Consider the following 24295-nt stretch of genomic DNA (forward strand, 5'->3'; position numbering starts at 1 on the left):
TCTTAAGTAAGTGTCCAGAATTTATTAGGATTTTGTTTAAACATAAGCAGTGAGTTCAAAATAGAACCAAGTAGTGGACAAAGACTGCATATCTAGAGCTACGAATATGTTCATTCCCTTCAATCTGAGAATCCAGCCTAAGGAAATCATCTGAAGTATAGTAAAAGATACTTGAAAAAAGCAGTCCATGACATCGTGGTTTATAGTGGTGGAAATTAGAAAAACCTAGATACTCAGCACTGGGGCTAAGTAAATTGCGGGACATCCATTTGCTAAGATATTATGTAGTTGTTTAAAATAGTGGTTTTAAAAGGTTATGTAACAGTCTGGAAAATTCTCTGACATAATGTTGAAAGAAGAAACAGACTACACAGTTCTATGTGTAATCACAGTTGGAACATGTTAAAAACGTATATGAGCAAAAACTTTGACATAAAAAAGATCAAAATGATAGAGTAATTTGGTTTGTGTTAGGAATAATTTCTTTTTCACTGTTTAACATTTCTGGGCTATGCTTATTTTATAATGAAATAGAATTGGAAAATAGGCCCAGGTTTTATTTCTGTTGCAGTTGAGATTCTTCAGTGTTTTTTGAGAGGTTGGTACAGGCTGGTATTTCTTTGCAAATAGATGAAAAGGGGAAGAGTGACTGCACTGTGCAAGAATTTGTTAGTGACTCAGTGTGATTCTACAGAGAAAAGCCATGTTTTGAATCAGGAAATAAGGAACTTAGCTTGGGAAATTTATTTGTACTGCCCTAGAAAATTAAGTCTTAGGCTATTTCTCCAGGGCATTTTATACAGCCTCTTGAGTGGTTTTCTTTCCACCTAAGAATCGGAGGTCTCTCACCATTTGTTGAAAATGAGAGAGCATGCAAAGGAAGAAGATTTGCCCGTCACTGCAGATCTCGAGCATATAGCTCAATGAGTGTTCACAAAGTGAATACATAAGTCGTCACCTAGATCAGAAAGTAGAATATCACCAACACCCCCAGAAGACCCTTCCAGGCCCCCCTCAATTTCTGCCCCTCCCCAAAAGTAGCCACTCACCTGACTTCTAACACTATAGGTAAGTTTTGTCTTTTCTTGAACTTTACATAAATAGGATCATAGAGTAAATCATATCTTTGTGTGAGTCACTCATGTCATCACATATGGTGGTAGTTTATTCACTTTTTTTTTTTTTTTCCTTAAATTTTATTTATTTATTTATTTATTTTTGGCTGTGTTGGGTCTTCGTTTCTGCGCGAGGGTTTCCTCTAGTTGCGGCGAGCAGGGGCCACTCTTCATCGCGGTGTGCAGGCCTCTCACTATCGCGGCCTCTCTTGTTGCGGAGCACAGGCTCCAGACACGCAGGCTCAGTAATTGTGGCTCACGGGCCTAGTTGCTCCGCGGCATGTGGGATCCTCCCAGGCCAGGGCTCGAACCCGTGTCCGCTGCATTGGCAGGCGGATTCTCAACCACTGCGCCACCAGGGAAGCCCAGTTTATTCACTTTTGTTGATGTGTGGTATTATATGAATATACCATTATATATTTGTCCATTTTACCGTTGATGGACATTGGGTTGTCTTCGATCGTCTTCATTTGGCTATTACAAATAGGGCTACTATGACATTCTTGTACATGTCTTTTGTTGAGCATATGTATGCATTTTGATGGGTAAATGCCAAGCAATCAAATTGCTGAATCATAAGATCTACCTTCAACTCTAATAAATAGTTTAATAAACAGTTTTCCAAAGTGCTTGTAGCAATTTACACCTCCACCAGCAGGGCATGAGAGTTCCAGTTACTCCTTATTCTCAGCAGAACTTCATATTATTGTCCCATTTCGTTTGGGTGTTTTTTATCTTTTGTTTTTTCCCCCATCTGTGTAAATTTAGCCATTGAAATGGGTGTGTAGTGGTGTCTTATTGTGGTTTTAATTTACATTTCCTTAATGACAAGTGAGGTTGAGCACCTCTTCGTATGCTTATGGCCACTGGGATCTCATCTTTTGTGAAGTGCCTGTTCAAGTCTTTTGCCTTTTTTTTAGTCTATGCCATTCTCTTATTAATAGGTAAGCGTTTTAGAAATATATCCTAGTGTAAGTCCATTGCCAGATACAATGTATTACAAATACCGTCTACTTGATGGCTGGCCTGTTTGCCCTTTCACTTAATGCTGTTTTCTAATGATCAGAAGCTCTTTATGTACTATGATTCACCAGGCTTTGCCTTTTATGGCTAGTCCTGTATAAAAATTACTTGGCTGCCCCAAGGTCATGAAGGTATTTCCCTGTATCATTGTTAAGCAGCTTTATTGTTTCCCCATTCACGCTTAGGTCTACTGGCTGCCTGGAGTTGAATTTTGTGGATGTTGTTGATGTGAGGAAGGGGTCAGGATTCATTTCCTTCCCATAGGACTATCCAGTTGATACAACATCATTGATGAAAAGACCATTGTTTTTCCTCTGCTCTTTAGTATCTCCTCTGCTGTAAATCAACTAATTGTATGTGTGTAGGTCTACTCCTGGACTCATTTCACTTCCATTGATTAGTTTGATTCCATTGCACCAATACCACACTGTCTTAATTATTGTAGCTTTATAGTAAGTTTTGATTTTCGATAGTAAAAGTTTCCAGCCTTGTTCTTCTTCATGACTATCTTGAATATTCTTGGCCCTGTGAATTTCCATATAAATTTCAAAGTCATCTTGTGTATTTCTGCAAAAAAAGTACCTGCAAGGAGTTTTTTTGGGATTACATTCCAGTGTTGAATCTTCCAAATTATGAACACAGTATGTCTTTCAATGACATAAAAGTCTTGTTCATCTTTCATTAGATTCATTCCTAGGTATTGCTATTACAGATGATATTATGTTTTAAATTTCCTAATTGTTTATGGTTGGTATATAGAAATACAATTAATTTTTGTATATTGTCCTTGATTCAGCAACCTTGCTGATTTCATTTATTAGATCTCTGCCCTTTAAATTATTTTTAACTATAGAAGTAACGTAAGTTTTTCGTGAAATAAAGAGACAGTAGGGCTTCCTTGGTGGCGCAGTGGTTAAGAATCCACCTGCCAATGCAGGGGACACGGCTTCGAGCCCTGGTCCGGGAAGATCCCACATGCCGCGGAGCAGCTAAGCCTGTTCGCCACAACTACTGAGCCTGCGCTCTAGAGCCTGCGAGCCACAGCTACTGAAGCCCACGCGCCTAGAGCCTGTGCTCCGCAACAAGAGAAGCCACTGCAATGAGAAGCCCTCACGCCGCAACAAAGGGTAGCCCCCGCTCTCCGCAACCAGAGAAAGCCCGCGGCAACAACGAAGACCCAATGCAACTAAAAATAATAAATAAATAAAATAAATAAATTTATAAAAATAAATAAATAAAGAGACAGTAATATGAAAGGAAAAAGGAAAAATTTCCTCTCTGTCCAATCCCATTCTTCACGTATGTGCATACTCTCATAGAAAAGAAATAAAAATGGAATCATATTATACCTACTCAGGAGAACCGTGAACCATGATTAAATTTGACATTCAATTTTGAGCTTGTATTTAAGACCACTTCTTTATCCATGATATTCTGGTGCCTGAGGCATGCACTTACCTCATCCTCAGGCACGTCGACCTCAGTTTTAACTGGTCTGTAAGACGGCTTACTTTAATTGAGCCACCAGGTCCTCCAAAGGGAATCCCATTATTTCAGGCAGTTTGTATTTTTAATTTGAACCACCCTAACACACTCCAAATATAGCATGAAGTTTATTTAACTGTTTTCATGTGCTAGGTTGACAGAACCTTTCTTGTAATTGCTTTGTGACATATTTAGTTCGCTTAATGCTGTATCATGGGGTCCATTCTGTGTCTGTACGTGTAGATTGACTTCATTCTTCTTAACCCATTCTGTGTTGTACCCAATAACATGGATATATATAATTGATTTAACTGTCTCTCTATTGGCAGACATTTAATGAGTGTCCAGTTTTTTTGTTGTTGTGGTTTTTTTGTTTTGTTTTGTTTTTGGCCACGCTGAGTGGCTTGTGGGATCTTAGTTCCCTGACCAGGGATCGAATCCAGGGCCCCGGCAGTGAGAGCGCTGAGTCCTAACCTCTGGACTGCCAGGGAATTTCCTATTGGCAGACATGTAGATTGTTACCTGTTTTTTCACTATTCTGAACAGTGCTGTGGTGGACACCCACTTATATCTATACTAGTGTACTTTTCGTTGGTATATATTTTAAATGAATTCCTAGAATTGTGATTGCTGGCTTAAAGGGTATACACATTTCAAAACATTTTTAAAAAAGAAGTCCATTTAATTTTTAGAGCATTTTTTGAAGTTCAATACAGGCTTCATATAAATAATTTAAATAATAAATAATTCTAATTCTTGTAGATTTTGCCTCCCTTCACAGTTTAAAAGAATGTTGCAGGTATTATCTTTCCTTCCTAGCATAGTTTATGACCAGAAAGTAAATTATGCACTTCTAGAATATTACTGTAGGTAAGGACCTCAAATCATCTTGTCTGGCATCCTTGTTTTTTTTATTGAAATGTAATTCATACTTACCAGAAAAGTTACCATTTTTGGTAAGTATATAATTCAGTGATTTTTTTTTTCGGTGTATTCTTTATGTTGTACAATCATCACCACTAATTCCAGAACATTTCCATAACCCCCAAAAGAAACTCAGTACCTATTGGCAGTCAGCCCTGATTCCTCCTTCCCCCATTCCCTGGCAATCACTTTCTGTCTCTATTGATTTGCCTATTTTGGACATTTCATATACATGGTATCATACAAGTTAGGTATGCTTTTGTGGCTTGTTACTTTTATTTAACATAATGTCTTCAAGATTCATCCGTGTCGTAGCATGAACAGTACCTCATTCCTTTTCATGGCTGAATAATATTCCATTGTATGGTTATACCACATTTTGTTTATTCATTTGTCAGTTGATAAATGGAATATTTGGCTCGTTTCCACTTCTCGGCTGTTATAAATAAGGCTGCATTGAGTATTCGTGCACCAGTTTTTATGTGAATGTGTACTTTGAATTCTCTTGAATATATAGCTAAGAGTGAAATTGCTGGGTCATATGGTAATTCTATGTTTAACTTTTTTGAGGAACTACCAAACATTTTTCCAAAGCAGCTATACAATTTTACATTTCCACCAGCAATATACGAGGGTTCCAATTTCTCCACATCCACACTAACACTTATTTGTCTTTTGTTTTTTAAATTACCATCTTAGTGGGTGCAAAGTGGTGTTTCGTTGTGGTTTTCATTTGCCTTTCCCTAATGATTAATAATATTGAGCATCTTTTCATATGCTTACTGGCCATTTATAATATCTTCTTTGGAGATATGTCTATTCAAGCCCTCTGCCCATTTATTAATTGGGTTGTTCGTCTTTTTAATTGTTGAGTTCTAACAGTTCTTTATATATTGTGGCTATTAGATCTGTATCACATATATGACACACAAATATTTTATACCATTGTATGGGTTGTTTTTTCACTTTCTTGATAGTGCCCTTTAACACACAAATATTAATTTTGATGAAGTCCTATTTATTGACTTTTTCTTTCATTGCCTGTGCTTTTGTTGTCACATCTGAGAATCTGTTGCCTAACCCAAGGGTACACAGATTTACAGCTGTGTTTCCATCTAAGAGTTTTATGGTTTTAGCCCTTACATGTAGGTCTTTGATCCATTTTGAGTTAATTTTTCTATGTGGTGTGAGGTAGGGGTCCAGCTTCATTCTTTTGCCAGTAGATATGCAGTTGTCTCAGCACCATTTGTTGACAAGACTATTCTTTCTCCATTGAATGTTCTTAGCACCCTTGTTAAAAATCAGTTAACCACAGATGTATGGGTTTATTTTTAGACTCTCATTTCTAGTCTATTAATCAATATGTCTATTTTTATGCCAGTATCATGTTCTAATTACTGTAGCTTTGAAATAAGTTTTTTTTTTTTAATTAATTTATTTATTTATTTTTGGCTGTGTTGGGTCTTCGTTTCTGTGCGAGGACTTTCTCTAGTTGCGGCGAGCGGGGGCCACTCTTCATCGCGGTGTGCGGGCCTTTCACCATCGCGGCCTCTCCTGTTGCAGGGCACAGGCTCCAGACGCGCAGGCTCAGTAGTTGTGGCTCACGGGCCCAATTGCTCCACGGCACGTGGGATCTTCCCAGACCAGGGCTCGAACCCATGTCCCCTGCACTGGCAGGCAGACTCTCAACCACTGTGCCACCAGGGAAGCCCGCTGAAATAAGTTTTAAAATCTGGAAATGTGAGTCCTCCAGCTTTGTTCTTTTTCAAGATTGTTTTGGCTATTTGGGGTTCCTTGCATTTCCACATGAATTGTAGGATCAGCTTGTCACTTATGTAAAACTGGCAGTTGGAATTTTAATAGGGATTGCATTGAATCTGTAAATCAGTTTGGGGAGTGTTGCCATCTTAACAATATGAAGTCTTCCAATCCATGATGTCTCTCCATTTACTTAGATCTTCTTTAATTTCTTTAAATAGTATGTTATTGTTTTCCACTTACAAGTTTTAGACTTCTTTGGTTAAATTTATTCCTGAGTATTTTATTCTTCGTGATGTTATTGTACATGGAATTGTTTTCCTAATTTCATTTTCAGATTGTTCATTGTTAATGTGTAGAAATATGGTTGATTTTTTTAAAAACAAATTTATTTGTTTATTTATTTATGGCTGAGTTGGGTCTTTGTTGCTGTGCACGGGCTTCCTCTAGTTGCAGCGAGCGGGGGCTACTGTTCGTTGCGGTGCGCGGGCTTTGCATTGCAGTGGCTTCTCTTGTTGCAGAGCACGGGCTCTAGGCATGCAGGCTTCAGTAGTTGTGGCACGCAGGCTCAGTAGTTGTGGCTCGTGAGCTCTAGAGCGCAGGCTCAGTAGTTGTGGCACACCGGCTTAGTTGCTCTGCGGCATGTGGGATCTTCCCGGACCAGGGCTCGAACCCATGTCCCCTGCATTGGCAGGCGGATTCTTAACCACTGCACCACCAGAGAAGCCCTACGGTTGATTTCTGAATGTTGATCTTATATCCTTTAGCTTTGCTGAAATCATTTAGTAGCTCTCATAATCTTTTGTGGATTCCTTCGGGTTCTCTCTACATAAGGTTATGTCATCTGCAATTAGAGGTAGTTTTCATTCTTACTCTCCAATCTGAGAGCAGCTTTATTCTTTCCATGCCTGATTGCCCTGGCTAGAACCTCTAGAACATTGTTGAATAGAGTGGCAAGAGCACACATTCTTTTCTTGTTCCTGATCTTAGGCAGGAGGCGTCGTCTTTGCTCACTGAGAATGGTAGGTGTAGGTTTTTCATTGATGCCTCCCCTTTATGAGGTTGATGATGTTCCTTCCTATTCCTAGTCTGTTGAGTGTTTTTATCATGAAGGGGTATTGAGATTGTCAAATGCTTTTACTGCGCCCTTGATTTTACGGATGAGGTGGCGGGTCACATCTCCCTGTCCTTAGATGGTTGGATACGTATGTTACCTTTCTCTCAGACTTCCCACCCTGACTGTGCCCAGCTGGCGGTCCCCACTGGGCATGTGGCACTGTGGTTGAAGTGCAGCCTGTGGTCAGCATCCCGGGGAAGTCACCCTCCTGCCTGTACTCCTCACCCCCTCTCCTGGCGGTGCCAGCCTTGTGAAGAACGGGGGCCGTGACCTTCCTGGTCATTTTCTGAGGGATGACGAGGACTTTTGTCTGCTCTCTTTAACGATGCTGTTGCCAGGTGTCCCTGGTTCCCGGAGCACTTGCGTGAAAAGACAGCTGCTCTCGTAGCTGCCCCGACCCCATTGTGCACATACAGATGCTTCTTTGTGGGGCACAGGCACACAAAGGGCTGTTGATGCCAGCTGACGGCTCCCAGCCCCTCCTCAGCCCTGGGCCTGTCAGACCGCTCTGCCTGCCCCCAGCCTGCCGTGTCTTTGGGAACGCGTGCTCTTGGCCTCTGTGGAGCTGACCCGTGGTCGTCCCCAGGTATGGCTGCCCCCATGTGGCTTCTCTGCGGAGCAGCTGTTTGTGAAATCGCCTCTCTCGGCCTCCTGCTGGCAGCCGTGTATTGAGTGGATGGCCATACTGATGGGCCCAGTTGGGCAGGGGAAGGACTCCCCAGCCTTCCAGTAGCCATAATTAATCCCAGTCAAATACATTTATTTCTGGTATTAGCTGTGGAAAAGTGAATTGTGTGGGAGCCGTTGGGTGGCCGAGCAATCACATCATCGGCGCGCCCTGTGATAGACCTCACACAGAGACAGCGTCCCACGTGCTCCCCACTCAGGACGCCTTAATAACTGCTTCTAAAGTGCCAGTCCTTCTTGTCAGTGTCACTTGGGAGGCTTATTCTTTGCAGCATTTACTTAGCTTCAAAGTCCAGACCAGGAATGTATTTGGAACAAGTGATCCTGCTGAAAGTTAAATCCGAGCCTGTCACTCCTTTGATCACAACCTTCCAATTACCTTTCCTTCTCACTCAAACGAAAAGCCTTCTGCCCAAAACGCATGATCTGATCTCTGCAGGGCTCCCTTCTCCTTCGTGGTGAGGCTTTCCCTGCCTATCTTATGTAAAATCCCAGATACTCTCTCCCCCTGCTCTACTCTGGGTCCTCCTTCCCCGCTTTATTTTCCTCCAAAGCGTGGATCCCCTCGGGATTGGAGGCTCCACTGAGGGCAGAGACTGTTTTATTCATGACTCCCCCAGCGCCTGGCTCAAAGTAAGCACTCGGTATATAATTGCTGAATGAATGAACGGATCTCATCTGTATGCTACACGTGAGCAATGCTAAGGCTAAGAGAACGTAACCCTTTGCCCCACAGCCCACGGCCAGTCAGTGATGGAGTGGACCCTGGGGCACCCCCTTATCCCCGAAGTTTCACTGCAGCCCGCTTCTCGGTCACATACCTCGGGCCTCCTCTGTGAAGCTCTTCAGAGGGAAAACACTGGATTCTTAGTCTGTACATCTTTTCCTCCTTGGTGCCCACCAGAAAGTCAGCACTGCTCTGTGGGAGGACATTACTAACTGTATGTGATAATTGTCATCTGTTTTGATGTGGCCTGAAAATGAGAGCAGGATGCCTCTGACGAGTGTTCCTGGACCTTTGCCTCAGTCCTGGGGCTCACGCTTTGCCTCAGTCCTGGGGCTCACGCTTTGCCTCAGTCCTGGGGCTCACGCTTTGCCTCAGTCCTGGGGCTCACGCGTCAGGGCTGCCTTTCCCTGGGCAGTGTTATGAGCCCCGCCATCTCTCTCAACCCTGCTGTCTTTGTTTTCCTTTTTTTTTTTTTTTTTTTTTTAACCACATACAAATTTAAATCTTCCTCTCCTGTGATCCCACAGCAATTTATTTTCCTTTTCTTCCTTTGGGCTCTTCAAGAACTTAATTTCAAGTCTAGGGGATTGTTCACTCTAAGAAGAAGTGAAGTTCTTAGTGGTATGTGTTTGTTTCCGATCCTAAACTGCCTCCTAAGTCATGTAAGCAGAAAAGTAAAAACTGAGATCTTGTCCCACAGACAAGAAACTGTCCCTTTTTTGGTGGTGGTGGGTTTTTTTTGTTCGTTGTTTTCTGCTTCACCTCCAGCTCGTCAGAATGGAGTTGTCTGCGTTTCAGGATGAACAGGGACAGGAGGTCCTAAAAGGGAACGTCTCAGCTTCCCTTCCCGCCATCCGCTTTGTCTTCTCTTTCTTTCCAGGTTGTGTCCACGCTGCTCATCAACATAATCCCAGAGGATCACGTCCCACTGAACTTGTCAGGGAAGGCGAAGATTGGCGGGAAGGCCTGGGTGAAGGAGTCTCCTCGGCCCGTTCCTGGCTTTAACCCCGACTCCATGTGCGAGTCCCAGGTGTGGCTGCCCAGCTGTGCGGGTTGGAGACCTTCTAGTGCTGGGTTTAGGCAGCTTGATTTAAAACCAGGACAGAGAGATGGAGACACGTGCACAGAAAGAGGAGTCGTGCCTGAAGGGAAGGAGTCGTACCCAAACTGTGTCGACTTCGGTTTTGGAAAGAGTAAGAGTTGACCAGTAGCATTTGACTCTCAGTATAAAACTCATAACCAGCACGGAAAGGCTTCTGTGGCAGAAGGCCTCTGAACTTGACTCAGCAGAGCTTGGAAATGCAGACCCTGTGTTTTCCCCTGAGACCCCTGAGAGGCTGAAGATCATTACGCTGCTGTGAGGTTTCACACCCCCCAGCTCTGTGCTTAGGAACCAGGCCTCGGGGGCAGCCCCAGGGCAGCCAAACCCGGGGGGCACAGTGCTGCTGCGGGAGAGCGACACACTGAAGATTGCCAAGGCCTCTGTGTGCTCTTGGTGGGGGAGTATCCCCAAGGCCCCAGCTCACAAGTGCTTTGTCACAGGGTCTAACACACATTGCATTTGGAACCCAAGCTGCCCCTCTTCTTTCCCTTCGTAGATTATATGCTTAATGTGTGTGGCACTGTGCAACTGGAAGTCCTTCCTTGAATTAGCTTCTAATGCTTGAACCCAACTTTATGGAAGTACAAATTCAGGCCTTAAATGATATTAAAAAGGTTGTGTTTTTCTTATTCCCAGGGTACAAGGAAGGGAGTACCTAGGCCAAGGTCACGGTTATGAAGTTTAGACGCTAGGTGTTCTCATTTCCAGTCACAAGGCTTTTGTCAAGGATCCTTGACTTTAAGTCAGTACGGATAGGTGGAGGGAGCAGGGGGGCAGAAGAACACACTGAAATATCTGTGTGTGTGTGTGTGTGTGTGTGTGTGTGTGTATGTGTGTGTGTGTAGTCTTCTTTGCATCAAGGGCTTGAGGCAGGTTACAATAGGGTTAACAAGACACGAGATGGGGTGGGGTTGGGGGCCTCACACAGGAGGCGTTGCCTCCAGCCCAGCGTTGGTGGCCGTCCCTCTGCAGGTGATCATCAGGGAAGGGGAGCTGCTCTGCGGGGTGCTGGACAAGGCGCATTACGGGAGCTCCGCCTACGGCCTGGTCCACTGCTGCTACGAGATCTACGGCGGGGAGACCAGTGGCAAGGTTCTCACCTGCCTGGCCCGCCTCTTCACCGCCTACCTGCAGCTCTACAGAGGCTTCACTTTGGGTGAGTGTGGGCAGGTGGCCCTGGGGCCCCCTCCCCTGGCCAGCACGCCCACCGGCATGTCTCCCCGGCTCTACTAGCAGCCTCCAGGGGAACAGCGGGCTCCTTCTACAAAGGCAGCCTCACTCGGCCACCAGCGACATTTCACAGCCTTGCTCCTTCTCAGTGCTCCCCCCGCCCCCCAACCCCCTGTTTCTTCACACAGCACAGAATGACACCCCCCTGCACCTTCATCTCCATTTCCATTCTGTCCCTTTCTCAGCCCCACCCTTTCTGGTTTTCGATCCCTGAGACCTATGTTCTCACACTCACACTCACCTCCATTCTCTCTTGCAAGTGCCCTTGCAGAATCCTCCAGGCACTCCGCACTCCATCTAGGGTCCTCCCTGTTGTCAGAAGTGCCTACACCTCCCGACGCAGCAGGTGAGGTTGGAAACACCACGTTGGGGCCGACCTGTCAGGTGATCCTAAGATAGAAGGAGGAACTCTCTGGTTTCCTCCCTGGAAATGAGAGCCCGCTGTTTTAGGAAGTGGGCTTTGGTAAAGGAAACAAGTGTGCAGATACTTTCCGTGCCCTGAGCTCATTCAGGGCAGCGCGTCTCCAGGTGCGCAGAGCGGAGCCCGAGCCCTTCGGCAGTTCCCTGTGAGGAATGGGTGACGGGGTGCGTGCTGAGCAGGGGCCCCAGTGAGCGTGGGAATCGTCCAGCCGACAAGACCAGCAGCGGTGGGACTGAGACTGTGTGTCCGTGGTCTGGCTGGCGTGCAGACACAGGGCCGGCGGGCCTGCCGCAGCTGGAGTTTGCTCGTTGGCCTGCAGCGGGGTCTGCATAACTGTATAATTTATATTAACTGTGGAAAAGTCAAAATAATGTAGTACAGGTGTGAAAATAATTTAAAATCACCCAGCATTCCACTGCCAGAGATAACCAGCAATGTCGATTTGATGTGTGTCTTTCTAGACTTTCCAAGTGCAAACACATTCAGAAAAAAGGGGATCCTACACTACCTAGTGTTTTGTAATCTCTCCTCCCTCCATTTGCAGATGTGTTTTATAAATGTCCTCTTGGGTGAGCAAATATAAACCGACATCCTCAGGTCTGTGGCTACAGACTCTTCTACTTGTGTAGATGTACCGTAGCTTATTTAACCAGTTCCTGTTATTAGACATTTAAGCTCTTTCCTGGTTTTCACGATATTGCTGGGATGAACACCCTTGAACAAATATCTTCAAAAACGAAAAGTAGAGGAAGATCCCACACCCAGACAGTGACGAGGACCAAACCGAACAGTCAGCTCTGCTTAGCACATGGTACGAGGAGAAATTGGCCGAAGTGCAAAGACCATCTGGTGCCGAGAGACTGAGAGGGCGCAGGGCCAAGCTGGGCGTCGAGCTCGGAGGGAAGGCCGGGCTAGCCATGGTGCCTTCTAGCCCTCGCAGCTGGAGGTCACTGGAGGGACAGCAAGGTGGTCTGGAGCTGACCCCATGGAAGGGCCCACTTTCATGGTTGTGGCTTCCTCACAGAGGGACAGTTTCTTTCCCCTCCTGCTCACACAAGTTCTTTAGAGGCTCTCAAGCTTCCAGGAGATTGCATGTGGGAGTCCCAGCCATCTTAGCCCAGCTTTGGAACAGTGCAACCTTTGTCTCCCTTCCCACTCAGACCTTGACCGAGGGACTTTGGAGTCCAGTAGCTCTCAGATGTAGACAGAAAATAGTTCATTGAAAGAGAAAGTGGGAAGACTTCTTGCCCAAGGTGAGGAATTCCTCAGCCCTTCGAAGCCAGAAGGACAGGCTTAACTGAAGTGACCCAGGCTTTCCTCCTTCCAGGGCAATGAAGGGGACCCTGCGGTGGTGGTCCCTGTCGCCCAGGCTTGAGCATGTCTGTGTGTGTGCCTGCACACGCATTCTCACAACCATATAGGCTGGTCCCTATGACGTGTGACTTCTGGGAGTCAAAACTAGGATGTCCTCTCCCTCCCTCTCTTCTTTCCTCAAACTCAGTTTTTCACCCAAAACGTCATCTTCACCTCTAGCCCATCCATCCAACATGTTTTTATTGAATGGAGGGAGTATAGCTGGTGGCTAAGAGCACAAGTTTGGGACGTGGGCTTGGATTTACTTTCTGCCTCTCTGACTCTGGGCTCAAGTTCGAGCCTTAGTTTTGTCATTTGTAAAATGGTAAGCCCTTAAGAGATGGTACGAATGTCACCATCATTATTCAGGTGCTCCCTGCATGCGTGGCACCGTGCTCCGTGCCCTGACCTCACCAAGTTCACGGCCTGGTGAGAAGTCAGGCCCGGTTGCATCCTAGCTTGTCTATTTCACTTCACAGGCGTGGAAGACATTTTGGTCAAGCCGAAGGCAGATGTCAGGAGACACAGGATCATTGAAGAGTCCGCCCACTGTGGGCCCCGGGTGAGGAGGGCCTGGGCGGCTACTGCCTGCCGCAGAGGGTTGGCCGGGCTCCCACGAGATGAAGCCCACACCCCCCTCACTTGGCTGCAGCCTCCGACGTTTTCCTTTTCTCATTCTAGGCTGTCAGGGCTGCGTTAAACCTTCCAGAAGCGGCATCGTGTGATGAGGTCCGAGGGAAGTGGCAGGATGCCCATCTGGGCAAAGACCAGAGGGATTTTAACATGATTGATCTGAAGTTCAAGGAGGAAGTGAACCATTACAGCAATGAAATTAACAAGGTTAGTCCAGCAGTGTGTGCACTTACCACCACCATTTTGAATGCTGGTTTTTTAAAAAATTACATTTTGATTCTCACTCTGGGCCCTTTGGAGCAATTTGGCTGTTTAATAGCTGACTGGGTGAGATGTGAGGTGGGGCGAGTAGAACTGATCGTTTTGAAAAGCCAAGGACTTCATTCCCTCACCCGGTTGGGGTCTGGAAAGGTCTTTGATTAATGCTGAGAAAGAAGGCATTGCACTATTTTTCTTTTTTCCTTTTTTGTTTTTTTTGACCACGCACAGCTTGTAGGATCTTAGTTCCCCGACCAGGGATTGAACCCAGGTCCTTGGCAGTGAAAACGCCGAGTCGTAACCACTGGACCTCCAGGGAATTCCCCACTAGTTTTCATTTTAAATGTTTGTATTTTGGGGTAACTGCATTAAAGGGGACAGAAGAAAATCTTTCCCAGGGGCCACTGCAGGGTGGAGGGGCAGAATGAAGGATCAAAAACCACCAGTGCTGCTTGTATGGGGGACCCAGGGGTGAAGACCTGGGCTCGAATCCTGGCTCTGTCGCGGGCTTGCTCTGAGATCTCGGGCCTTGTGTGATGTGAGCGGTCTGAGCCAGGTGTCCTCCCCCAGGGGCGTGGGGATGGGAAGAGCACCGGTCTCGTGGGCTTGCAGGGAGGATTCAGGAGCTAATCTGCACAGTGCCCTGGGTGAGGTGAGCGCCCTGCCAGTCCTCCAAAGCCCCTTCCTGCGCAGCTGAGAAAGGAGAGGGACGTCCCCACACAAGCCAGGATGGCATCCCGGTTCTCTTGCCTTCTCAGCCCAGAGCTGGGGCTCCCAATCCTGCGGCTTGAAGGAGCCCACCTGGCTCTCACCCTGCCTCCTGGGCCTTGAGGCCCCACCTGAGGAGGAGAAAGGGAGGCGTGGCCGGTGCCCAGCAGAAGTCAGTGTTTGCTCGTGGAGCCCTCTGACTGGCTGTCAGCATCCCCTCAGCTGCCAAGAATGCAGACCCTGTTGGTACAGTTCCGTCCTTGAGAGGCGTGGTTCAGAGGAGCCCTCCAGCACTGCATGAAAACCAGGAGGCTCAGCTTCTAGGGCTGACTGGGGATGCTGCGTGGGGATACTGGGTGGGGCGTTGTCTCAGAAGCGTCTTAGGATTATTTCTTGTTCCTCCATCTCTTCCCATCCACTCTGCCTCTCCTGTGTGGGGCTGGGTCTCTGCAACCCTACGCAGAAGCTTAGATAGACTCAGAGCTCCCCCCACCTCAGCATCTCCCTGGTCCCCCTGGGGGCTTTGCCCGCTTCCGCTGGCCCAGGAGCCAAGGTGAGCCTCCTGCTTGGTACTTGGGCAGCATGTTGGGAAACGTGAATGTGACACAGACGTTGGTCATCATGGCTATTGTCCAGGGCCAGGCCATGCTCTGCTGGACAGGTTCCCAAGGGCACCACCTTAGGTTTTATTTTTAACCAGCTGCTTTTCAGAATCACGAACTGGAGATGCTGGCCCCTCTGCATCTCCTTTCCAGCTTCCTGGCAGAGGTGTCAAGAGAACGCAGCGCCCTGGGCCATCCTCTTTTTTTTTTTTTTCTTTTTTTTCTTTTTTTTTCTTTTTTTTAGTTTTTATTGGAGTATAGTTGATTTAAAATGTTTAAGTTTCTGCTGTACTGGGCCATCCTTTAGACTTCTCTCTAGGGCTTCTAGCCAAAGGGTTGATGCCGGATGAGATTTCTTACCTCGCGTGGGATCTGGCGCTTCTCTCTAGATAAATAGTCTGTGTTGGCTCCTGCATCCTGGATTTACCTTCTGAACCTGGGATTCCCAAGAGGGTGAGTCACTGACCAGTGCGTGTGTTCTATCCGCAGGCATGCATGCCTTTCGGCCTGCACAGACAGTTCCCAGAGAACAACTTGCAGATGATGGTACAGTCTGGAGCCAAAGGTTCAACTGTGAATACCATGCAGGTGTGAGCAAAGGCGGGTGCTGGCTGGTTTGCAGAAGGGTGAGGTAGTTGCAGGAGGCACTTTTCAGATTTGTTTCTATTTTTAAAAGGATCCACATTCCGTACAAAATGTGGCAAGTAATGAAAAATACAAAAGTATGTAGAAATCAGTGCAGGTGCTAACCACTGTTAAGTGTTATAGGCAGATAATGATATTAGTATCCAGATACTGATGTGTATCAAACAGATACATATTGTAAACTTACATACTGTATTATTATACAGTCACATTATATATAAACACGGTGTGTGTGTATTTATAATCTTAGCTGAGATCCTGAAATTTTGCATGATCTGCTTTTTTCATTTAGTATTACATTATAGGGATTGTCGTAGAGGTTTCTTAACCTTTAATTTTTGGCTCATTATCTCCTCCAATTACTGCAGTGCTATCACAGCATTTTCACAAATTTTAGCAACTTTTAAAAAAAATCTTGATGACCTTGAGAGGGTCTTAAGGACCCTCTCATTCTCTGGTGAGTAGAGAGCAATAGGAATGGGCTTAAAAGGCTGGAGGCCATCAGGAAGCCCTTTTGACTAAGTAAAATCCAGACCCGCTGCCCTTTTCCCCCCAAGAACATTAATAGGCAGTTTTATTCTCTTTTGACCTGAGAATGTCAAAGATCACAGTAAACTACTTTTTCTGCTAGTCTCAGTTTCCCTGTTAGGACCTGGGGGGTCCTGACACCCACGTGATGCTTCTGAAACATGGCTGCTTTTACAAACACCGTCCATTTCAACTGAGTCCAAATGCGAAAATTGCCGTCATGGAAAGGAAGACATGGTTATCTTCCTGAAAGGTCAGCTTTCTTGGCTCGTTCAGCAATCTGGGTTGGCCTTCAGGAACTTGGATCCCATGCAGTTTTTCTGGAAGAGCAGGCCCCCCCATCCTCTGCTGGGACAGAGCATCATTTAACGAGCATGTGGGTCTTCAGTTGCCTTTGGGTTTCCTTTCTCCCAGATCTCGTGCCTGCTGGGCCAGATCGAACTGGAAGGTCGGAGACCCCCGCTGATGGCATCTGGCAAGTCACTGCCCTGCTTCGAGCCTTATGAGTTCACCCCCAGGGCTGGCGGCTTCGTCACTGGCAGATTCCTCACCGGCATCAAGCCTCCTGTATGTATTTTGGTTTTTCCTTAGGGCTGTTCTCCTCATCTCTTAGGCTCAACAGTAAGAGGCCTATGACCTTCACCAGCAGCTTTAAGCAAAGACAGCCAAGTAATAAGTGCCAGGCTATCCCTGCTTACCCACTAGACCCTGGGGCCTGCAAGGACCAAAAGGACACAGCCATGTCGTGTTTATCATCATAATGCCAGAGCCCAGCACGGTGCCTGGCACATCGTGGGTGCTCGGGAAGGATTGCTGATGAATGGGAAGATGAATAAGATCAATCCCAGCTCTGCCTCTTCCTGCTTTGTGCCCTTTGTCAACCGGTTCTTCCCTGCATCTGAGGGCAGCTGGGGACGGGGAGGCCCCTCACCAGGGTGCTCTCTGTTGCCAAAAGGAGCATCACAGAGATTTACTTCACAAAGCTTCCCTAAGAGAGCCTCCCCTGGCTCCTCCCTGACCTTGGGAAAATTGACCAGCTGTAGCAAATGTCTAGTTTTCCCTCGGTCAGCAACAAAACTCTCCCTTAAGAGAAAGGTTTTCTCCTCACACTTGGCAGAAATGGCTTTTCGACTGTCAGTACCTCCTGTTCCCTGGTCTAGTGCGTCTCTGCAAGGACGCCTCTTGTGGTCAGACAACTAAGTCCAGGTTGTGAACGGGACCGACCCTTCGTGTCAGGGCCACCAGCTGCTCCCAGGGCTCCTCCCTCAGTCCCACGCGGACCCTCCAGTGGTCATCCGTGGCCTCTGGCAGAGGGTGGTGGAGAGCTGGCGTAGACCAGAGAGTTCTGAACTCTGGTTGCGACCCCTTAGTGAATCATGAAATCATTGTAATAGGTAGTGATTGACTTCATAGAATGAAACAGAGTAGGGTGGTAAAGAAAGCATCAGAGTGAGGGATGGGGTCATTTCATAGAGTTTTAGCTCGAGTCATGTTATCTTTATCGGCACGTGTGTGTATGTATGTACGTGTTTGCTGATTACTGTGATAAACCCATTTCTCGTGGAATTTTGGAAAACACTACTACATGATGAGGCACCAGTGCCATTTCTGTTTGGAAAGTGGGGTGCATGTGGGGTGTGGGACATGGCACTGAGGACGGACTCCTGGGAATGGGAGCTGGCACTTCTGTTCCACTTGTCCCTCTGCGCTCGGGCAGAATAAGACAGAGGCAACCCCAGGAGAGGGCAGAAGTCCCTGGGGCCGTGGGAGACATCACAGCTGCCAGGGGCACTGGCTTGAGCCACCCTTTAGGAAGCACACTGTCCTCACTGCCACCCCTGGGACCTGGGTCCCCGCTTCTCCCACAGGAGTTCTTCTTCCACTGCATGGCCGGGCGAGAGGGTCTGGTGGACACCGCTGTGAAGACCAGCCGCTCCGGCTACCTCCAAAGGTAAAGAGCACCTGCTCTGCCACCTTTAGGTGGCATCAGCGTCGCAGGTCCATTCACCTCTGTCATTTTTTTCACATTTTCATTGACAATTCACTTAAGATCCCTTTGGATGAAAAAACTGCTAGAAAAAAATGCCCATGGGTGGCCCAAGACAGAAAATAGCAAATATTCTTCCCCTCCTAGAGAACTGGTAAAGTGTGAGCTCAGAGGTTTATAGGAAGGGCCCGTGCGTCGGCGTGTGCGCCTTTCCCCGGGGGGAAAGGTCCTGGGTGGTGATGAACTGGTCCCCCCCCCAGCCCCGGGAGGGCTCTGTGGTTGGGGCAGAGAGGATTCCAGGCCCCCTGAGTCTGGCACTCGGAGCCAGGCCGGTCTCAGTTTTAAGCTTCAACCTCCCACCTGCCCAAACAGGCCAGTCAGAGAAGCTACGTGTTCCCTTTCCTCCCAGAGAGGAGATTACACAAGCAGGTCTGGGCTGGGGCGCCCTGAGTTCCTGCATCCGGCATAGATTACAGGGCCAGATCCACCTGTGAGCAGGGGTTACACGCCACCTCCATCCTCTTAAATCATTCAAGGATACCTGTGGAGTGTAGAAAAAGCTAGGAAACGAGTGATCACGCAAGTCTGGGGGTGGGGGATCTGTGTGGAGCCATCTGAATGCAGGGCAGGGAAGAGGAGGGTGTCAGGGATCCCGGCTGGAGTGAAGAGCAGCAGCCGCTGGGGCAAAGGGCACAAAGGTCCGCAGGACCCCTGTGCCCGTGGAGGGTCATGGCAGAAAGGGCGCGTGCCTTCCTTCAGACAGCAGGGGCTGTAGGCTGCCTCTTGTGGGTGGCGACGGAAAGGGAGAAGCCGACGCGGCAAAGACGTGGGGCAACCTGCTGAAATGCACAAGAGGCAGGAGGCGTCAGGCCTGAGTGGCAGCACAGTGGCACGGTGGACAGAAAGCAAGACGCTGCAGAGGGGAGAGAGAAAGTGTGGCTGGCGTGAGGGGGCAGCGGCAGGATAATCAAGGGGACACGTTCCAGGGAGGGGGCCTGAAGCTCGGGAGAGGCCTGGAGATGCAGCCTCCGGGGCCGTGGCTGGTGCTGAGAGCTGCGGCCCTGTGAGGTGAGTGGCACCTCAGCATCTTCAGCAAAGGGACATGGGTGCTCAGCTCCAGCCTTGCCAGGCCCTGGGCTGGGTGCCAAGAAGATAGTGCCGAGCTCTGTCCTTGGAGCTCAGGGGAACAGTGGCTCCTAGGAAACCCCCTCTGAAGGTGGCAGGAGGAGAAACCAAGGCAGGGTGGCCAGAGAAGTAAGCTAAGGCCAACACCAAGGCAGCAGAGGGGGCAGGTTGAGGGAGGTAGCTGACTGCTGGGAGCACTGAGGGAAAAAGGCACCGGGTTAGGGCTATCACATCAGCATGTAGTTCCTAAGATCCCCTTTGTCCCTGACAGTCTCTGGACTAATGGCGTGAGAGAAGCATTGGATGGGGAGACAGCCCCGCTGCTTTGCCTGCCTCCTGGGTCTAAGGACACTGGTCCCGGGGGAGCTCTGCCATGCCAGGGAGCGACAGAGCAGGCAGTGGTCCCAGCAGCTGGGGCTGGAGATGGGAGCCAGGGTCGAGCGGGGCAGCCAACCTCCTCAGACACGTGGCTGCCGCCCCTGGCCTCGAGGTGCTGTAGCTCAGAGCCTGGGCATGGGAGCCAGCCTGTGCTGGGGGCTTGCCTGGCTGCAGAACAGCAGTCCCCTTTTCTGCCCTCCAACCGCTCCATCAGAGGCTGCCCTGGGAGGTGGCGAGCGTGGTGGGCTCTGAGCCAGTGGTCTCTGTACAGGTGCATCATCAAGCACCTGGAGGGGCTGGTCGTCCAGTACGACCTGACGGTCCGCGACAGCGACGGCAGCGTGGTGCAGTTCCTGTACGGGGAGGACGGCCTGGACATCCCCAAGACACAGTTCCTGCAGCCCAAGCAGTTCCCCTTCCTCGCTAGCAACTATGAGGTAGTGTGCCGGCCCCCGGCGCCTGTGGGTCGTGGGGCGGGGGCCGTGCGGTGGGCCTCCCGCCCTGAGCCTTGCCACTCAGAGTGGCCGCTGAAAACTAGAGTGGGAAGAGTGCAAAAGCACCAGGCGATGCCTTGGCACGCCTGACAATGTCAGAGCCCCTCCCTCTGTGTGCTTCATCCCGTGAGATGGCAGAGAGGCACGCATACGTCTAGAAAAACTGCACCATGGGGCATTTGCCTTGTGCTGGGCCCTAAACTAGAGCGCACCATGGCTGCTGTCTCCCTTCCTCCTCCCTGCAGCCTGGGGACGCAAGTGGCCCTCTGCCCATTTTACAGCCAAGGCAGCTGAGTGTCAGGGTTTAAGTGACGAGCTGGTGAGTGGCAGGGCTTGTGTCTGCACCCAGGCCCTCTGACACACAAGCCCGCGGTTTTCATACCACACCTTACTGCCCCGAGAGCGATCGTCACCGTTGGCTCAGCAGTCACCCTGTTTTGCAGATTGGGAAACTGACACTGACATGGCCTGTCCAAGGTCATGAAGCAGGTGGTCGAATTGAAGGTTGTGCTCTGGGGTTGGCTCCTTTCCATCCTGGCGCCATGTTCGGGAGGGACTCTGAGTGTCACGGTCTCTCCCTCGTGACCTCAGCTCCTGAGACCGCCAGCTGCCAAGTCTGACTGGCACAGAGTGAGGGCCCTGGTTAGCAGTGGGTGCTCAGACCCCCCAGGGGCATCGTGAGGGCTCCACACGGGCCACCTCCGTCCTGTGAAGTTGTGTGACATGGCCCTTGTGTTACGTCCTCATCTCTTCGGTTTTGTCTGTGTGGTCTGTTTGTTTAGGTGATAATGAAATCAAAGCACCTCCATGAAGTTTTATCCAGAGCAGATCCCCAGAAAGCTCTCCGCCACTTCAAAGCCATCAAAAAATGGCAAAGCAAGCATTCCAACACCCTGCTGAGAAAAGGCGCCTTCTTGAATTATTCCCAGAAAATTCAAGCAGCTGTGAAAGCCTTGAACCTCGAGGGCACAAACCAGAACGGCCGCAGCCCTGAGACTCACCAGGTAGTGCTGGGGTTGGGGCGGGGGGGTGGGGTGGGGGTGGGCGATCAGTCAGGGGTTGAGGGGATGAGGAGTTGTTTTCCCGGTGGAAGGTGCAGTCATGAAATCTGGCTTCATTCGGTGCTGGTCAGGAAACATGGCGCTCAAATAGGGATTTAAGGAAGGGGATCTTTACAGAGGTGTGGACAGGGTTCCAGGAAACGAACTAGGGCTGGTAAGTTGGGTTCCCACCCGCCCCCCACAGGCATGAACAGTCACCAGGAGTGGAGAGGGTGGCCGTGGGCAGAGGCCAGCTGACAGGAGCCCTCAGCAAAGAGTTCTGGGCTCCGAGGTCCGTTAGAGAGGGCGGGGGATGAATGCCCAGCCTCACTCTCCTCCCACATGCCCTTCTGCTTCTGGGACCTCCCATCAGCCAAGCACAGCTGGGAGCCGGGAGGCAGGGGAGCGCTTTGAAGCAGTTGCTGTGGGACAGCTTTGGGGCATCGAGCGTGTGGAAGCCTGGGTGGGGGACAAACAGGGATTCGGCACAGTCACCTGGCTTGTGGTGACTGTGTCCTTGTTGACCTGAGACAGCCCTGGCTTTGCCTCTCATCCCAGTATTATTATTAATAGTGCCCCATTTTACGCTAGAAGACACTCAGTTTGGACAGTAACTTACGTGGTCACCCTGCCTGTGCTTGAAGGGCCAGGACGAATCGCTTGTAGAGTCATGGTCACGCAGTCCGCCCTGGGATGGGTTCGGTTTCTCCGTGTTTCAGATGTCGAGATGGCTTTCTCATTGCCGTCAGGTTTCTGTCTCTTTCCCCTATTCTCATTTGAAGCCAGTGCCTTTGATCCTCCTTATCCTACTGGACCTCCCAGGAAGAGAAGCCTATTCCTGGTGTCCTCCAGTGTAGCTGAGGCCCATCCTTCCTTTCAGATGTTGAGGATGTGGGCTGAGTTAGACGAGCAAAGCCGGAGGAAATACCAGAAGAAGGCGGCTCCTTGTCCTGACCCCAGTCTGTCTGTCTGGCGCCCAGACATCTACCTTGCATCAGTGTCAGAAACGTTTGAAAAGAAGGTGGATGGCTACAGTCGCGAGTGGGCAGCTCAAGCAGAGAAGAGTTACGAGAAATCGGAGCTCTCTCTGGACAGGTAATGACATTGATTTATTGCACAGCACACGCAGAGGGAGAATCTGCTTCTCAGGCCCTTCCCTGCCCACTCTGGCAGCCTCCTGGGTTCAAGACTCCAGCAAGAAGGAGGGAAGTGAAACAGAGGGCACCTTGCAGGCCCTGAGGGCTGTGGGACGGATGAGAGCAGGTAGGCAGGAGTGCACCACCCCCCACCTGGGCCACGACAGAGAAGAGCGCTCTGCGGGGACAGAGCCCTGCACAGGTGGCCCCTCTCTTGAGTGTGGTGTGGTGGGCACAGTTATGTGAGAATCAGGGAATCTGGTCAGCAGCTGCCAACCCTGTGACCCGGGACAGACCATTCTCTCCCCCGTGACACCACAGCTCAGCCTTTCCTAAGGGGTTTGGTCTGAATAGTCCAGCGATCCTTTGAGTTTTGGGTTTCGAAGCGTCAAGGAAGAAGGACCCCATGGAGTCCTGAGCTTAGACTTATTCGCAAAGAAATAAGACAGGAAAAAGAAATCTCGTGGCCTAGGCAAGTGGGAAGCCAGGCATGGACCAGCACTGAGCCACAGTGAGTTAAAGCATCAGAACTGCCCCCAGGGAATGCCTGCTGGGGCGTCGGCCTCAGACCAGTCATCCAGGGATCCTTCCCACTCCGCTCGCCAAGCCTGGCCTGCAGAGCCGGAAGCCTGAGACCATCCGCTGTAGCCGGGCTGCTTGTGCTGCACCCGGTGGAGCCCAGCCAGGTGCGCGGAGAGGCTGAGGGTCCAGGGACTAGGACTGCAGCAGGGGGATGAGCAAAGAAGAACACTTGGGTGGAGGACCTGGAGGGCAGAGACAGGGCTCTTACTTTTTATCCTTCGAAGTACTTTCTCCAGCCAGGCCTCAGAGATCCGAAGATGGAGTAAAGCATGCCGGGTTGTGATTTAGCTACCAGCCGGGCTTTCCCTAAAAGAGCAAGACCCTGCTCCCCAGCCCCCCTTCGCCTGCCTCCCTACAGCTCAGGATGCTGCCCTTTACTTTCAGAAGGACCATGTGGGTCCTCCCTCCGACTGTGCTGCATCCGGAGTGGGGCGAGCTTGGCCCTGGGGAGCATCACTTGGGTTCAGAGGGCCGAGATAGGGAAGCAGCGTATGCTGCAGTGGCTCTCACAGGGGACCTGTTAGCAAGCAGCAAGCTCTGGGTGCAACTCCAAAGTTCTGGAAGTATTTAAAGGTTTTTCCTGTCGGGAATACTGATAGGCAGTCAAACCTCACTGGTTTGAAGTGATAGGGAGAGAAGACACATCAGGGCCACAGAAAGTCTGACTTTTGAAAAGAACTTGCATAGAAACGTAGTTTTATTACCTTCCTCTGTGTTCAAACGTAATGTCCCGTTTAGTCTCTGTTTGTTGAGCCGCTTCCTTGTCCTATGTTCCGGGGTAATACAGTGTTCCTTGGCTGTTCTAAAAGGGCCGGCATTCATGGGAAGAAGGGTTAGTAAATTACGAAATTGTAGAGTGCGCACATTTCCAATGTGGCCTGTAGCCATTTGCACTAATTAAGAAAGTAAGCACCCCTTCCCGCCTCCCCCCCCATATCCCCATAATTGCTCAGTGAACCTCTTCCTAGTTTGCACAGAGGGAGGTTTAAGCCCTCTCCAAGCTGTCACAACTAGTGGGCAAAAAAGAATTAACAAAGGGAAACGTGAATAGTGAGCTCACTAGTTCCATGACGTTCTCAGGGTGAACGTGAACAGTCCGAGCATGGACGTCTAGAGCTTCAGCTACCCAGCTGGGCTCTGTGCCGTGTCATTTAGGACATTGCAGGGTCACTGGCCGGAATTTAAGGCTTAGAAGGACCATTTGCTTAGGAAAAAACAAGCCCAGAAAGAGGGAGAG

The 24295-nt window shown here is 49.2% G+C and overlaps 1 protein-coding gene across 3 annotated transcripts in view; it reads left to right on the forward strand.

Moving 5' to 3' along the window:
- The window catches only part of POLR1A (RNA polymerase I subunit A), a 77199-nt gene that overhangs the window by 39375 nt on the left and 13529 nt on the right, over window positions 1-24295 (forward strand). For all 3 annotated transcript variants that reach the window (XR_005022420.1, XM_036873436.1, XM_036873437.1), the window contains exons 15-24: window positions 9717-9866; window positions 10911-11094; window positions 13422-13504; window positions 13624-13782; window positions 15633-15731; window positions 16731-16883; window positions 18185-18267; window positions 20078-20243; window positions 21083-21304; window positions 22221-22435. Coding sequence is in view for 2 of the 3 variants with exons in the window: in XM_036873436.1 (XP_036729331.1) it covers window positions 9717-9866; window positions 10911-11094; window positions 13422-13504; window positions 13624-13782; window positions 15633-15731; window positions 16731-16883; window positions 18185-18267; window positions 20078-20243; window positions 21083-21304; window positions 22221-22435 (1514 nt within the window). In the remaining variant the exon portion in view is untranslated. The remainder of the gene's footprint in view (window positions 1-9716; window positions 9867-10910; window positions 11095-13421; window positions 13505-13623; window positions 13783-15632; window positions 15732-16730; window positions 16884-18184; window positions 18268-20077; window positions 20244-21082; window positions 21305-22220; window positions 22436-24295) is intronic.

This window comes from Balaenoptera musculus, chromosome 13 (assembly GCF_009873245.2).
Source record: "Balaenoptera musculus isolate JJ_BM4_2016_0621 chromosome 13, mBalMus1.pri.v3, whole genome shotgun sequence".
Classification (NCBI taxonomy): domain Eukaryota; kingdom Metazoa; phylum Chordata; class Mammalia; order Artiodactyla; family Balaenopteridae; genus Balaenoptera; species Balaenoptera musculus.